The sequence below is a fragment of the Pseudorasbora parva genome, chromosome 8 (assembly GCF_024679245.1).
Source record: "Pseudorasbora parva isolate DD20220531a chromosome 8, ASM2467924v1, whole genome shotgun sequence".
Taxonomy (NCBI): Eukaryota; Metazoa; Chordata; class Actinopteri; order Cypriniformes; family Gobionidae; genus Pseudorasbora; species Pseudorasbora parva.
The window spans coordinates 38,683,705-38,700,321 of record NC_090179.1 but is presented as its reverse complement, the minus strand read 5'-3'; the positions used below and the strand labels follow the sequence as shown (position 1 = coordinate 38,700,321).

The following is a 16,617-nucleotide window of genomic DNA, read 5'->3' as shown; positions in this document are numbered from 1 at the left end:
ACTGTAGTTTTCTTTTACACAGTTTAGCTTTCCCTACAAAAAATAAGTATAAGTAAAGTTACTTTGATATATATAAGTATAAGTAAAGTTACAAAGAGATATACTTTGGCCTTTAAGAGTGTGCACTGATCTGCACTTCAGATTCTAACCAGAAAAAGTAGACCCTCCGGGTATCTTTGGAATACTCATTTCAACATACTACGATTTAGAACGCAGTAATTTTAATTTTGAATTTTATTTAGGATGGATAGCATGTGAATTGGGACACATCACTTGTTTCTGCTTCTTCGCCTGTGTTTTGATCTCTCTGTAGATTTTGTACTATTTCAGAAGATGCGTAATAGCGCCCTCTACTATATATAAGTGAAAACATAGGTTGTCAGTCAGTGGTGGGGATAGAGTAAAGTATAGAAAGTTTGAAGTAAATTCCAATGCACACTACAAAAATTCAGATACTCAGAATAGGATTGTTGTTGTTTTTTATTTGTATAAATCACTATATTCAAACAATGTAAGTTTATAAGACAATGTAAAACTATGTGGAAAAAATATTTAATAGGCTACTCAATCAAAAGAGCAAACTACAAGCCAAGTGTAATTAGAACACTTAATTATACGTTTAAGTATAAATATAAAATAAAAGATATATAAGACAATGTACAAGTATAAGCCAAATATATTTAGACTTTCTGTCAGTATTAGTCAAGTGCATTTAAGCGTAATTTTACGTTTATTTCTGAGAAGTCCATAACATTTAATCATTTAGCAGATCTTCTTTTCTTCAAATCTTCAAATCTTCTTTTTCGTAAGGGTTGTTTTGGACAGTAATTTTGTTTTGGACATCTAGTTTTGCTTTGTGCAGTCTAGTAATATTTTAAAAATGTAGTTTTGGTTTGCACATCTGAGTTTTGTTTTGTACATTCTAGCTTTGTTTAGCACAAAGTACTTTTTATTTACTTATATGTTGCATCAGTCACTTTGCACAGTATTATTATTTTTATGGAAAGGACAGCATAGCATGATCAATGCTTACCATTCAATGTGCAGTAACTAATTGCATCACAGATATGAACGTGCTCATTGCCTGCTTAAGCTTATCTTAAAAGTTTTGTAAGAAACACTGGTGTTCATTGGTATTCAGACTGCCCATCTTGTCCAAAAGCGTCTTTGTTGGGGCAGGTGCTGTCTGGCCTCACAAGGGCAGAAAAGCCTGACAGCACTGGTTTCCTGTAGCCGGCGATATTAGCATCCACTTGTGTATGGATCCTGTGTGGACAGTGGCTGCTCTTCCTGCCAGGACGGGTGAGAGGGTGGCCGGCTGGCCGCGTGTACCCAGCAGGTGTCAGCCGGGCAGATGTACCCGTTTGGAGAACAGTAGTGGCTCTGTGGAGACGCTCAGGTCATCACACAGACCCCCTTCATCAGTGCGGCCGTCACACTTGTCTTTCTCAGAGCATCCTGCCCAGCCCCATAGCGGGCACAGATCATTAGCTTCTGATACTAAGTGCCAATCCAAACCACGATGATGAAGCCTAGCGCTTTAAGATCTGAGTGGTAACCTAAAGATTGCAGTTTGGCGGTCCAAAAATAGAGCATCCATTCATCATAAAAGTAATCCATACAACTCCAGGGGTTAATAAAGACCTTCTGAAGCAAAGTGATTTGGGGGTTTTGTAAGAGAAATATTCATATTTAAAGCTTTTCAAACTAAAATAACTAGCTTCCAGCTGACGGCCTACACAAGTCGACTTACGGCAGAAGAGTAACCCTTTACTTTTAAAGAAGGTTTGGATATCTTTTTTGATGAATGGATACACGTTTTTTTTTCTTCAAATTCTCAACACCCATTCACTGCCATTGAAAAGCTTGGAAGAGCCAGGACATTTTATAATATATCTTCGATTGTATTCGTCTGAAAGAAGAATGGCATATACACCTAGGATGTCTTGAGGGTGAGTAAATCATGGATGAATTTTCTTTTTAGGGTGAAGTATCCCTTTAAGCAAGGTGTAATGAACCCACAAGATGAAAGTTTCTTTCTCATCATCCCCCTTTTTTGGTGATTGTGCATTACAATGGTTCAAAAACAGATATTAGTACTTCAGTAAGTTGGTATATCCACATTATATCAGTTAATGAAATCGTAAAACCTACAAAGTTGCTACCATATATTTTTGTAAACATTTCTGGCAATTTATTTTACCATAACTTCACAGAATTTTCTTTACAATAACGTGTAATGCATTATAACGTGAAACATTCGACCTCATTGCTGTAGATCTACATCAGTGTCCCCAAATAAGCTGCATTTCAGAGTTTAACAGGTTCATTAAAGATTTTGGCAGGGTTCATTTACAAAAGCAAATTAGTTTAGCTCAGTATATGAGATCTGTCTTCTTCTCCAATGATTTTTTAGGTATTATTAATTAGACCTCAATCAGTATTTAGTAATTAGAAGGCGAAGCTTGTTTGTTTGTCAGAAGTTAAAGTCTGGAGTGAGAGAAAGAGAAAAGTTGAGGTGCTGGGTGCCTAGTCAGTGAGCTCTGTCCAGACCATCTGTTCATGTGGAAAGACCTTCAGACAAGTGCCTTCTGAAATATGTCTTCTGTTTGTCATTCACAGTGTGAGCCCAAGATTTCCCACAAACACATAATGAGACACGTCCAGAAAGTAGGGCAGGTGTATGAGGGAGTTGGTTTGTCTCTTAAAGCACCTTCAAATGTTTATCAAAGAGTATTTCTGAGAGAGAAACAGAGATGGAAATGGGAACAAAGAAGAAAGAATCTTTTGGTCACTGTCGGGGATATGCAAAATGACGTAGTGTAAGAATTTCCTAAACCTAAACGAGACGCTAGATAACACATGTCTTAGGATGCATTCACATTAGACAAGTTCAAAAACATCTGGAGTGTGTTGGAATGAAACAGAATGCTGGGAACTCAAAAACAATGAGATCCAGTCAAAGCTTTCAATTAAAAAACATGTTTCTGAGAAGTTGACTGTGAAAACGGCTTGATATGCCGTCAGCACATTAATTAGCACTGCTGCTAAAAATATCAAAACTATAAAGGGATGCAAGAAAAATTCTAGATAAACTAGTCAATGTCAAAAACGTACTAGTTTTGTGCTGGATTAGTCAACCACTGTGATGTATCCCTAGGGAATTTGTATACATATTTTTAGAGATTTGATGAGCAAGATGTTTTGGGCTATAAATTCTTCTCCCTAGTGTTTAGCCTGCAACAGATTGGAGCGTGCATGAAAAAGCTCATGGTAGGCACAGATGGACAGATGTTCAGAGGCGTTAATTGCTTGCTTTGTTTGTTTTTCACCAGGTGTTTGCGCTGTTGAAAGCAAAACTGCTATAGACTAACAGTGACCCACATGCAGAGCAAGTTAAGATTTCATTGTAGTGCACAACACATAGTCCTAGAGACTGTTTGCACCTGTATTACCACCTGATACGTAGATAGGTGTGATTATGCACAATTATGCTGAAATGTTCTACAAGTTCACCGCGATCAGATGTTATGATTGGTGCATAGGCGAAGGGTGAACCAAGCGAACTGAAGATAGATGTGACTGCGATTCCCCCTTAAAAACACATTTAAATAGAATGTGATGAAATAGTTACATGTTGCTTATCAACAACCTGCACATCCCAGCATAAACACTCTTATTAAAGGGGTTATGTTCACAAACCACTATAATTTGAACAGGCAAGCATACTGTATGCGTGATTTGGCAGTGCAGCCAATGATAAATATAGCCTAACCATTGCAGCAAAACTAAAACACGTCTGATTGGCCGATGCATGGAAGAAATCCTCAGGTATGTTTGTGATTGGCCACATTGTTCAACGCTGCGAAAGACATTATAAATAGAAACCAATTTACCAAATCTGCTTACTAGTGTTGTCAAAAATATCGATATTTCGATATATATCGATACTGGAATATCTGAAACGATACGATTCTCAGTTTTTACAGTATCGATATCAGCTGCGCTCTCCTCTCTGACCATCAGCGAGTTGACACCTGGTTGACACACACCGGCATATTCTCACTCAGCCCGGTTAACCTCTGAGCACGGCGAGCGCGCGTTCTGCTGGACTTTTTCCTCATGACAGTGTGTTAGTGTTAGTGAGTGATCGGTCTGAATTTCGCGCGGGATTGCACATAAATTAATTCTACTAATCCCCGCAGATTTCGTGCTCCACATCTGAAGCGCACACACACATAGCCTACCGTAATAAAGCCGCCTCTGACATGATACAAGTGCAAACATTTGCTTCCTTTTCCAGCTTATTATTGGTCAAATACACTCAAAGAATTATCAGTGCACATCTGGAAGAGTATTAACGTAAACACAGTCGCAAACAGTTCAGGAAGAACGAGTAACAGGAACAGTGTTCAGGATCCATGCGTCCGTTAGTCTTAAAGGGACCGCAGTCATTTGCTATTCAAACTACAAAAAGACAAACGATCAACTGCTCTTGACTGATCAACTTGTGTAACTTTAATAGTTTCATCTGTACGCTATTGAATTTTTTACAAAGAACATTATCCAATGTTGTTTTAAATGTAATTACTATGCATTTTTTAAATTCAGTTTCTTATCTGAATGTTAGACCTACCTGAAAAAATAAAGCAGTCTGTTTAATTTGTATCTTCTATTCTATTGTATTTATTTGTGCTATTGTTTGTAATCTGTTTATTTGTTCTTATTTTATTACTGTTTACTCGTCTTTTTTAATTCAATTTACCATTCGAAATCAAGCTTTCTTGTGCTGTGTGTAAGCTATTGCAACACAATTACCCCATTGTAAATAATACATTGAGATAGCAAAAATTTGTGAAATAATTTTAATAGTAATTGATCAATTGATCAATAATTGTTCAAATCAAAACGATGCCCAACCCTAAGGAACATGCTGGCCACATGAATTTTTAGTAAAAATGAATAATAAAAATATTATTCATAACAATGAATAATAACAAGTTCTGTTGTCATATTAAGCATCTTATCTTATTTATTTATTTTTTTACTGTGGTATCGATTTAGTATCGATATATCGATATTTTAGTCTGATATCGTATCGAAGTCATAATTTTGGTATCGTGACAACACTACTGCTTACGTATATCAGTTTCTGATGAGAGTTTCCGCGATAGTGTAGCCTGACAAGCCAGACCCACATCAAGATGTTTGGTCTGGAAACTCATCATTGACAGGGCATAATCCGAGGGGCGGGATAAACGGTTGTCTTTCAAACTCCCTCTGCACGTGATAGGATAGCGCTACAACCAACCAGAGCAACGAAGGTGAAGCAGAACTAGTTGGAAGATTTAACTTTCGCCGTATCCGGTCGGCAAAACTCTGCACTGTAAACATTTTTTTTTGGTTTTTGTTGGTTTAACTTAAAAAAGTAAGTAACCTGGTTGCCAAAAAAAATTTAGTTTATTGAAATTAAAAATTTGAGTTGATACAATGAAGGAAATTTGTTTAATAAATAGAAACTCAAAATATTATTGTATCTGAACCACAATTTTTTTTTGATAAATCATGAAAATCGCACTATTTGGCAGGTTTCACTGCGTCATCACAAATAAAACACACACAATTACCCAATATGCTTACAAAATCTTTTAATAATATTTTAATAAAGGTTGTCGAATCTCAAAAAATGTTCATTGTATTAACTCAAAATTTTAATTTCAATGAACTCAAAATTTTAAGGCAACCAGGTAACTTTTTTCAAAAATAAATCTGGCATACCGGGCAATTTCCCGGTGGGCCGGCGCACTTTGGGGCCGATAGGTGTTTTTGTGTGTGTGTGTGTGTGTGTGTGTGTGTGTGTGTGTGTGTGTGTGTGTGTGTGTGTGTGTGTGTGTGTGTGTGTGTGTGTGTGTGTGTGTGTGTGTGTGTGTGTGTGTGTGTGTGTGTGTGTGTGTGTGTGTGTGTGTGTGTGTGTGCCACTGACAACATGCAGCGACAGCGGCCCATTGGTTTGTCTTCTGAATTGACAAGCCGAAGCGAGAGAGACCTCCCCTCCATATTAGGCGCTTTTTTCTATTTATTTATTTATTTATTATTTGAGCGCATGGAACTGCAAAGGGTGAATATCCGCACAGCACAGCCGCTGACGAATGTACGCTGCGTTTAAATATTACTCTATGAACACGGCACTTTGACTTATTTTGTTTTATACAATCGTGTGATATGAAAACATTACAGGTTCTGTGGTGAATCAGCTGAAAACAGCCGCGAGCATGTAGCCTATTCATGACGAGGTAAAGTGGAAAACGGCAATACACACAAACGTTTCACTTTACCACAACCACAACTTACTTTGCAGCTACTAACAGCGAAGAAATATGGTGTTTTGGAAGAAAGATTTATTAAAAATGTTCCTATTATTACTTAAATTATTATTGCAGAATATAAATCACTTTTATAGAGGCTGTTTTTGTATTTTCTACAGGTGTTTACAATTTGTGTTAATTACAAATATAATAGTTTAATATATATGTTTTATATATTTTAGAAACCATAGCCATATAATGAGGAGCAAGATTTTTAAAGTCTATGTTTTTTACCCTGTGACTACCATGATCTTACATTTAAATGAAACTGGCCTACAGTTAAACTATAGTCTATAAAACAGCTTTAAGTCTAGATCCCATGAATTCAAGACAAAGCTTTTTTTCCTTTTTAAAACTTTTATTAACTTTTTTAATAGATCTAATGAAATTTAATTAAATTATATTTCAATGATAGCCTCATGAAAGATAGATATCAGTGTCTTACTTAAATTATGTGTTAACTCAAAATGTGTGTTAATTCAACCCAAAAATGTGATTTTATTTTTCACCCTGATGTCATTCCAAACCTAAATGAATTTATTTCTGTGTAACATAAAATAAAATAATTTGAGTCTGTTTTTTTTTTTTTGTTCATACAATATTCAAATGGTAGCCTAACCAAAATGACTTGGTTGCCAACATTCTTCAAGACATCTTTTGTGTTTCACGGAAGTCATACAGGTTTGGAATGACACGAGAGTGAGTGAATGATGACAGCATTTAAAAGCAGTAAATTTAATTTACTGCATCCTAGCTCAAAATCATCAGTGCTTTACTGTCAAGTGCATTTCTGTGTGACAAAAAAAGCAATATTATGTTTATCTGCATTTGCAGCAAATTCGATCATATCTATCATTATTTGTCCTTGTCCTAGTTTTATTTATTTACTCCAAATTAAAGCCCCAAACCCAGCAAAAATATTCATGGGGAACTGATGGGCCGTTTGGGCTTGGTTTGCCAGAGCTGAATTTTAGCCTCAGTCCAGCCCTGGTGTGAACACATCTTTCCTTCTTAAGACTGACTTCAGTGCCGTTCTTTGTTCTTTTCTCAGAGAAAAGCTCAACTCCAAGTCTTCCAGAGTCGTGGTCAAAGCTGATTTGAAAGACCGCCGCCGTTCGCCAGTTTCTGTGTTTACTAGAAGCACGCAAACGCAACTCGGCCTTCATTGTGTTAAGCCCCGCCCACCGACTCTATACACGTTGTGATTGGCCCAAAATTCTGATTGGCCTAGAAATTCTGCACTATTTCTAGGCTAGCGATAGTGCAGAATTCAGTCAGAATTCAGAGAGAACGCCTCTGATTGCCCATTGCATTCATACACTCAACAGAGTCATGTGTGATTGGTTATAGGGCACAACGTGTTAAAATTATGATGCAACATGAGCAGATCTAAACTGAATAGTGCAATCGACACTTTCATTTCATTTTCACTTTATTACTAGATTTTGTTTAAATGTGCAGGTGCTTTTTTGGCCCAGGCCCCTGTCAATTTTTGACCCGTGGCCTTAAACATGCTCCGCCTATGGATTGGTGGCAAAACAACGATTCAACCGCATAGATTTTCATTGAAAAAGGGTCCTGAATCACATAAGAGACTTGGTTTAGGGTGAGTAAACAACCAGCAATCACTTAAGGCCCTTTCATAAGGGACGTGGAAAATGTTGTAATCGTCGCTTAGCTGCTGCTTTCACTTGTAGTAAAAAATTTTGCAGCGGAGTCGGTGCTCGTTAGGGTTGCCAAGTCTTTGCAACAAAAGTAGCCCAATAGCCAGTCAAAAGTAGCCCAAAAATAGCCCAATGTAATTTTCTCCATTGGGTAGATGAATTCTCTCTTAATCTAGAGGACGTTTTAGGAGTGTTTGAGTACCGAAATCGTACCTACGTGGGTGGAAAGCAATCCGCGGAAAAAAATAACCCACGGCAACAACTTAAAGTCTCACTTCTGCAGAAAAACTGTGGACTTGGCAACACTGGTCATATTCATATTTACAAAAAAAGAAATGATTAAAACAACAGAATTAGTTTGTGTTATTTTGACTAGTATGACTAGTTTTCAAGTCAGACAGTCAGACTTGTTGGACATATTTTTACCTGGCAACTTGTGTAGTCATGCTCTAGATTTTGTATTTATATCTCTGTATTTTTTTGAGCGGTCATACAACTCCTGTTAAAAGTTAACTTTCATTATAGTTTTATTTACCAATACTGCAGCTCAGCCCACAATTGGTGTAAAAATGAGTGCAGATTGCACTGAGATGTTGGCTAGTACTGATAATGGTAGCTAGTGGTTGTGCTGTGTGGATGCAGAACTCAACAGAGAGCCTTATTCACTATAGGGTCCTGAAGATGTGAGAGTATTAAATTATAAAAGAATCTGTACTCACCTTGTCCTTTGTTTCTCTCCCAGCGCCCCCTACGTTCACGGACACGCCACCGCAGTACGTGGAGGCGAGGGAGGGTGGCAGCATTACTCTGACCTGCACTGCCTTTGGAAACCCCAAGCCGGTGGTCACCTGGCTGAGAGAGGGGGATCAGCTGACCAGCAACAAGAAATACATGGTAACTGTTCTGTTTGATTTTTTTGTGCCGCTTTATCAGTGTTTTTGGCTTGTTTTCCAGGAGTTTTTAAGACAGTCAAAAATGGTTAGTTCATTAACAAAGGGTTAGTTGAAACTGATGTCATTAATGGCTCACCCTAATGTCGTTCCACACCCGTAAGACCTCCGTTCAACTTCGGAACATGGCTTAAGATATTTTATAATTAGTCCAAGAGCGTATGCAAGTGTATGCACACTATACTGTCCATGTCCATAAAGGGAATTAAAACATCATCAAAGTAGTCCATATGTGACATCAGTTAATTAGTTGACATCGAAAATACATTTTGTTCCAAAAGTAACAAAAACTACAACTTTATTCAGCATTGTCTTCTCTTTCGGGTTTGTTTTTAAACCTCAAATAAAGATTTGAACGGTTATGAATCAGCGGATTGATTCATGATTCAGATCGCCAATGTCATGTGATTTCAGCAGTTTGGCAGTTTGAAACGCGATCGAAAGGGTGAGGCATTAATGCCATAAATTTCATTTTTGGGTGAACTAACCCTTTAACATAATGACCATATTTATGCAGCCGGCCCCAGATCATCATATTAGAATGATTTCAAATGAAAAGTCAGAAATACATGATATTTACATTTTTGTTTAAAATTGTAATAATATTACTGTTTTCTTTGTATTTTTATCAAATAAATTCAGACTGGCTAAGCATAAGAAACTTCTTACAAAATTCTTACCTACCTCAAATTAGAAATAATGTATATCTTTAAAAAAATATGGTGAGGTTAATGCAGAAACCAAGAAAATGTAAAATGAGATGAAATTACTGATATTATATTATATTATATTATATTATATTATATTATATTATATTATATTATATTATATTATATTATATTATATTATATTATTACACGGCTCTGTGAAATACTTGATTCTGATTGGTCAATCGCGCATTCCAGCGGTATGTTATTTCCAGATAACACCCGCTCATACGGGTACTACGAGTTACTTGACCGGTACTACTTCTATGCTTAACGCTGGCGCCATCTTGTGGCTTAAGCAGCCGTGGGTTACAATGGAAGACTTCAAGGAAGGTTTCCTTTATAACGTTTTTAATATAGATATTTTTCTCACACAAACGCATCGATTCGAATCAGAAGGCTCTATTAACCCATCGGAGTCGTGTGGAGCACGTTATTTGACGGACAGCTGCATTTTTTATGGACTTCAAACACAACTACAACAACTGCTTGGATTAACGTTAGCCTGGACTTTTTAAATATAACTCCGATTGTATTTGTCTGAAAGAAGAATGTCATATACACCTACGATAACTTGAGGGTGAGTAAATCATAGACTTGGTTTCATTTTTGGGTGAACTAACCCTTTCAGCATTAATTTTCAACATTTAGCAAGGGCATATGGCAAATCTTCAGCAATAGATAAAGGCTTAAAGCAGGTTGGAACTGTTTTCCTTCGCGGAAGCTTTGCGGAAGAGCTAATAAAATATTTAATCTCGAGACAATATTTTGTGTCTAATAATTACTTATTTGAGACTAGTAGCCGTGTAAGAAGCGGGATAATGTACACTGAGCCGGTTGTTATCGCAGAATAAACCGCTTCAGAGTGATGCAAGACCCCTCGGCTGGGTGTACATTATCCCTTATTATATTATATTATATTATATTATATTATATTATATTATATTATATTATATTATATTATATTATATTATATTATATTATATTATATTTAGTGCTGGGCAATCGATTAATCACAATTAATCGCATACAAAATAAAAGTTTGTTTACATAATATATGTGTGGGTACTGTGTATAATTATTATGTATATATAAATACACACTCCTTCATGTATATATTTAATAAATATTTGCATGTATATACTGTGTTTATAATAAATATAAACATTTTATATGTACATATATATATTTGTCTTAAATATTGAAATGCATGTGTGTGTATGTACAGTATTACATTATATTATATTGTTTTATATGTACAGTTTCAGATGATGTAGCATTTCATTTTGGTTAGCTGCTGCCTCCCTCGATAAAGTAGAACATTGACAATGTACTTTTGTCTCCAAATATAGCCCGTGTGAATTTAGTCTAGCCATTAATTTGATCTGCAGTGAATTGTACTGTCTCATTTTTCTTTTGGAAATGGAAGCTTGAATCATCACAAGCTATTTGTAAGAAAAGGCTGTCAGTCGGGGCCCACGTCGGGGGTCTGACAGTTGAAGAGCACACGCCTGCAGTGGGAATGGAGAAAAACTGACAAGCGTGTTTCCAACTTATACACTGCATGCAGGCTGCAAGGGAGGAGGCGGCGCAGGATTTGACAGAACAGGCAGTCAGTCTGGCTCCAGTAGGCATTGCTTCTCAGCACATCAGAGGAGATATCCCTGAGGAAACAGACAAATAAAAGACAAGAGAGACAGTGTAGCCGCTTCTGTCTTACATCTGAATGTTCACTTTCATCTGTTCCAGACTGTAGCCACCTGCACCGCCTTTGTTAGCCGCGTTCATCTTGTTCCGCATTTCCCAGCTTTTGGTCACAGCTAGCCTTTACACGAGGAGCGTTTGAATGCCATTTGCCGTATTCTGCCTGCCACTCTTACTCACCGGCGACGGATGAACAGGAAGTGATGGCTGGCTGCTGTTTTTCTTTCGTGACCGCTCTTAGCAAGGTTACTCTCCCACCCCGTGGCTTCGCTCCACTGCATTGGAGCGTATTCCTTAAAGGTCACGCCTGTGATGTCTTATAAGCTGTTTGGTGGGTGAGGCGTGAATGAAGGCCCACATTAGGACACTTTAGCACACCTTTGCATTATATAACAAAATATCAAACACAGTGGTATTTATTATGCCTGCAGACTTTAAGTAAAAAATTCTAAATATTTGTATCTATTTATTATTTATTACATTTAACTATTAAGTAAATTCTAATTTATTATTATTAAATTACTTTTAAAGACTTCATCATGTCTTTAGCAGTATGAATTATTTAATTTAAATATATATATATATATATATATATACACGTATATATACACGTATATAAAATGTATGTTACATATAACACTTTTTTATTTGTTTGTTTTAATTAAAATGTTATTAAAATGATTATTATTTAGCATGTCTACATTACATAGAAAAATATAAAATTGAGTGTAAGTTTTTATAGAAGCAAACCTTTCACACAAAACAAAAACATTTATTTATATCAAAACTAATTAATGCTACATTTATTAATACTACGTATTTTGCAATATATAACATACAGACATAAAAAGCGTAATACATAATGTTATTATTATTATAACTATTATCAATATTACTATTATTGTTTTAAAAAAAATGGGTTTAAATTATTATGAATTTGATTGTCTTTATAAAACATGGTATGCATTATAAAACAAAATATTAAAAAAGTGGCATTTATTTTAATATAGCACTAGCTACTTTTATATTACATTTTTATTTGAATGACAAAAAATATTATAATTGATTAAAAAAAAAAAAATCACCCTAAACCACAAACCCAGTCATAAGGGTATTTTTTTTTTTTTTAAATAGAGATTCATACATAATCTAAAAGATGAATAATAAGCTTTACATTGATGTATGATGTATGTTATGGAAATATTGGCCGAACTATTTGAAAATCTGGAATCTGGGTGCAAAAAAATCTAAATATTGAGAAAATCGCCTTTAAAGTTGTCCAAATTAAGTCATTAGCAATGCATATTACTACTAATAATACATTTTCGATATATTTACGGTAGGAGAGTTACAAAAGATCTTCACGGAACATGATATTTACTTAATATCCTAATGATTTTGGTCATAAAGGAAAAATCAATAATTTTGACCCATACAATGTATTGTTGGCTATTGCAACAAATATACCTGTGCGACTTATTACTGGTTTTGTGGTCCAGGGTCAAATATGTTTTCCAGTCTAACATAACCACAGTATTTGGACTCTTGAGGAAAGAGCTGCATATGCCACAAACAGTCCCATTTGACTTTAATGTCAGTGAATGTAAATGCTGGCAGCAGCCTAAGCAACTTCACGTCACATTTAGTAAATTGCCCCATACGCTGTGATTAATCTCGATTCGGCTGCAATTAGATTGTATCAAATCTATATTTAATTATTTCTTCTGTAAGGAGAAAGCACTCTGCTTCAGCTTCTTGGCTCTTGCTTTTAAAAGGCGTTCCCACTGCTAACCAGCCACAGTCCCAGACATTTACTCAAACGAAGTGTGTCGTGACCTCACCTTTAAGAACAGTGGGGAGGAGGCCGGTGGTCCTCCGCTCTATTCCCTGCTTCCATGGCTAGAAGTTAGAGAAATGGAGGAATGTGATGAAGGAATACACACACTAAAGAGCAAGAGGCACAGATGTCTGGTCTCGATGCACCGAGCTTGTTTCTCACCCTGCCCTCCTCCATAGCAGTGTGTGTTTAAATTAGATCTCTCTGCACACACACAGTGTTTGAGAGAGTTTATTACCTCCTCCCGTCTGTGTCATCAGTGTGATGTGTCTGTCAGCGACAGGATGGTGATGGAACAGGCCGGGAGGATTGTGTCAACCGTCCAGCAGGACTTGACACACCTTGGGATATTGTGTGGGAGGAACAATAAGGCCGGTCTCCTCTGGCTAAAGCAGTTGACGTGCAGGAAATAAGACTCGACCCACTCCTCTTCTAAAATGCCCTGTCAGGAACCTACGCAATAATTCATGTCACCCGCGTGCCGTTCGGGAAGACGCAACTGCACTTACAGGCTCAGGTGTAAACACTGATCTATTTTGATTGGGTTATAACAAAGCACACAAGCAAAACACTGCATAATCTCTTTTTACACTTTGTTTGAAATATGATTTTGAAAATACGACATCTAATGCAATTTGGGTTAAGTCAGATTTTAATATTATTTTAAAATTCAATTCAAATGTCAATTTAAAAAAAAGTTATTTTATACAGTTTTATTTACAAGTTTAACAAATTTTATAGTACTTATTATTAAAAATAAATGAATATATGCAGAAATAAATGTAATACATGTCATTTGGTTATTTTTTTTATGTTTAAAGCACAATGTTAATTGTTAAATGTTAAATGTAAATATCATTTAATTGTTAAAAGGGATAGTTCACCCAAAAATGAAAAGTATATGTCTATCTGCTTAGCCCCAGGGCATCCAAGATGTTGGTGTGTTTGTTTCTTCAGAAAAACACAAAGAATTTTTTTTTTACTCCAACCGTTGCTCGTATAATGCATGTCAATGGGGTGTAATTCTATGAGATTAAAAAACACATACATACAAATCCATATTAAACCCTGTGGCTCGTGGCGACACATTGATGTCTTAAAGCTACACTATGTAACTTTTTTAGTTTATTCTTAGCTAAAATCACTTAGTTCTTTCAAAAATATATGTGCTCATTAAAGGGGGGGTGAAATGCTGTTTCATGCATACTGATCTTTTTACACTGTTAAAGACTTGGAATCCCATACTAAACATAGACAAAGTTTCAAAAGTTAAGGTGGACGTTTGATGGGAGTATTTCTTTGTCAAAAATACTACTTCCGGTTAGTCATAAGTTTCGGCAAGTTTTTTGAGATCATGCGTCCCCATTGACGTTAGTGGGGGCGGAATTTCCTTGTATGGGCCTTACGGACAATTCTACCGGAAGCGCGTGAGAGAGAGCGAGGGAGAGAGCGAAAGCAACAGGCTACCCCATCAAAGCGCTGGCTTGTAGGATGCTAAACAGGTGATATAACCAGTAGCTACTGACTTACCCACTGATAGGCCGGCGGTCGATCTGTATTAGCACTTTCCTCACGCGACGGGCGAATCACTTTCCTCACAGAGCGACTCACTTTCCTCACGCGGCAGGCGAATCACTTTCCTCACTGAGCGAATCACTTTCCTCACAGAGCGACTCACTTTCCTCACGCGGCGGGCGAATCACTTTCCTCACTGAGCGAATCACTTTCCTCACAGAGCGACTCACTTTCCTCACGCGACGGGCGAATCACTTTCCTCACAGAGCGACTCACTTTCCTCACGCGGCAGGCGAATCACTTTCCTCACTGAGCGAATCACTTTCCTCACAGAGCAACTCACTTTCCTCACGCGGCGGGCGAATCACTTTCCTCACTGAGCGAATCACTTTCCTCACAGAGCGAATCACTTTCCTCACAGAGCGACTCACTTTCCTCACGCGGCGGGCGAATCACTTTCCTCACTGAGCGAATCACTTTCCTCACAGAGCGAATCACTTTCCTCACGCGGCGGGCGAATCACTTTCCTCACTGAGCGAATCACTTTCCTCACAGAGCGAATCACTTTCCTCGCTGAGCGACTCACTTTCCTCACTGAGCGAATCACTTTCCTCACAGAGCGAATCACTTTCCTCGCAGAGCGACTCACTTTCCTCATTGCAGCGCGCTGCTGCACACGTCATTATTTAGCTCCGCTCACATGACACGCCCCCACCCGCTCGGCTTTTTTCGGAAAGACTCGGAACAGCGCATCTTTCTTATATAATTATAAAAAAAATAAAGACTTTTCGGAGATATGCAGGATGCAATGCTACTCTATAGGTACTCAAGATTGACATGACACTGACTGAAACTGAGTGTTTCACCCCCCCTTTAATGTATATTTACTTCTTTCAAGTAATAATGCATTCTCATAATTTTATAATATACCATTGAAAATACATAAGTGTTGAGGGTTCGGATGGCGGTCGCCATGTTGCTCCTCCATCTTGAAAGTACATTTGCCAAAGAGGGACATACCCGTAAATTCAAGCTTCGCTTTTCGCGTTTTTACACTCGATGGCACTGTATCGAATGTGAAGAGGGGGATTGCTTGAGGCTGCTTTATGATGATGGAGGATCATCACTCTTAAGCCCCTTTCACACTGCACGTCGGACCCGCAATATTCCCGAACATTGCCGGGTCGCCTTCTGTGTAAAAGCAACCACGTCCCGGAATTGATTACCGAATTCGACCCCGGTCGGGGACCTAGTAACATTGCAGGATATGTATCAGAGTCGCCAAGGAAGCGGAAAAGAGAATTAAGACGGTAACGCGACAGGCAAATCAACAAGACAAAAGTAAATACTGGAGTGGCCTTTCCAAGATGGAAAGAGCTCATGAGGAGCAACGATTTTAAAAAGAACGCCGACGTTGCCTGCTTTCTTCTCGACAGGTAATATTAATTCAGCCTATTTGTGTATATTGGAAGTTTTATTGTTGCTTGGCTAATTATATCATGGTGTGCTGTGCATAACACTAGAATTAATTTTTTAATTGCATTATAATTTGTTTGCCTTACGCTAGTGGTGTTGTACAATATACAGAATAATGATAGCACTGATAAAAGTTACTTTACTAAGAGCTTGCATTCGTCTGGGAACCTGATAGCTGATGTTAGCAATGAACTGGTTATTATTCAGTTCTATTATTCATTTTACATAGATTAACTTGATCATAGATCATTTGGTAAATTAAATAACTGCAAATTATAATAGTTTTCAAAAATTACCTCATCACTTGAGTTGACGCAACACTCACCGAAGAGGTCGAACTGAAAGCCATGACTAAATCGGCCACCGTAGGAGTTGAAACGAAATCGAAATTGAGAGGAG

The 16,617-nt window shown here is 37.3% G+C and overlaps 1 protein-coding gene across 1 annotated transcript in view; it reads left to right on the top strand.

The window, feature by feature from the left end:
- The window catches only part of igsf9ba (immunoglobulin superfamily, member 9Ba), a 107,753-nt gene that overhangs the window by 40,979 nt on the left and 50,157 nt on the right, over window positions 1–16,617 (top strand). Inside the window, exon 4 of the mRNA XM_067451170.1 lies at window positions 8,772–8,923. Coding sequence (XP_067307271.1) covers window positions 8,772–8,923 — 152 coding nt within the window. The remainder of the gene's footprint in view (window positions 1–8,771; window positions 8,924–16,617) is intronic.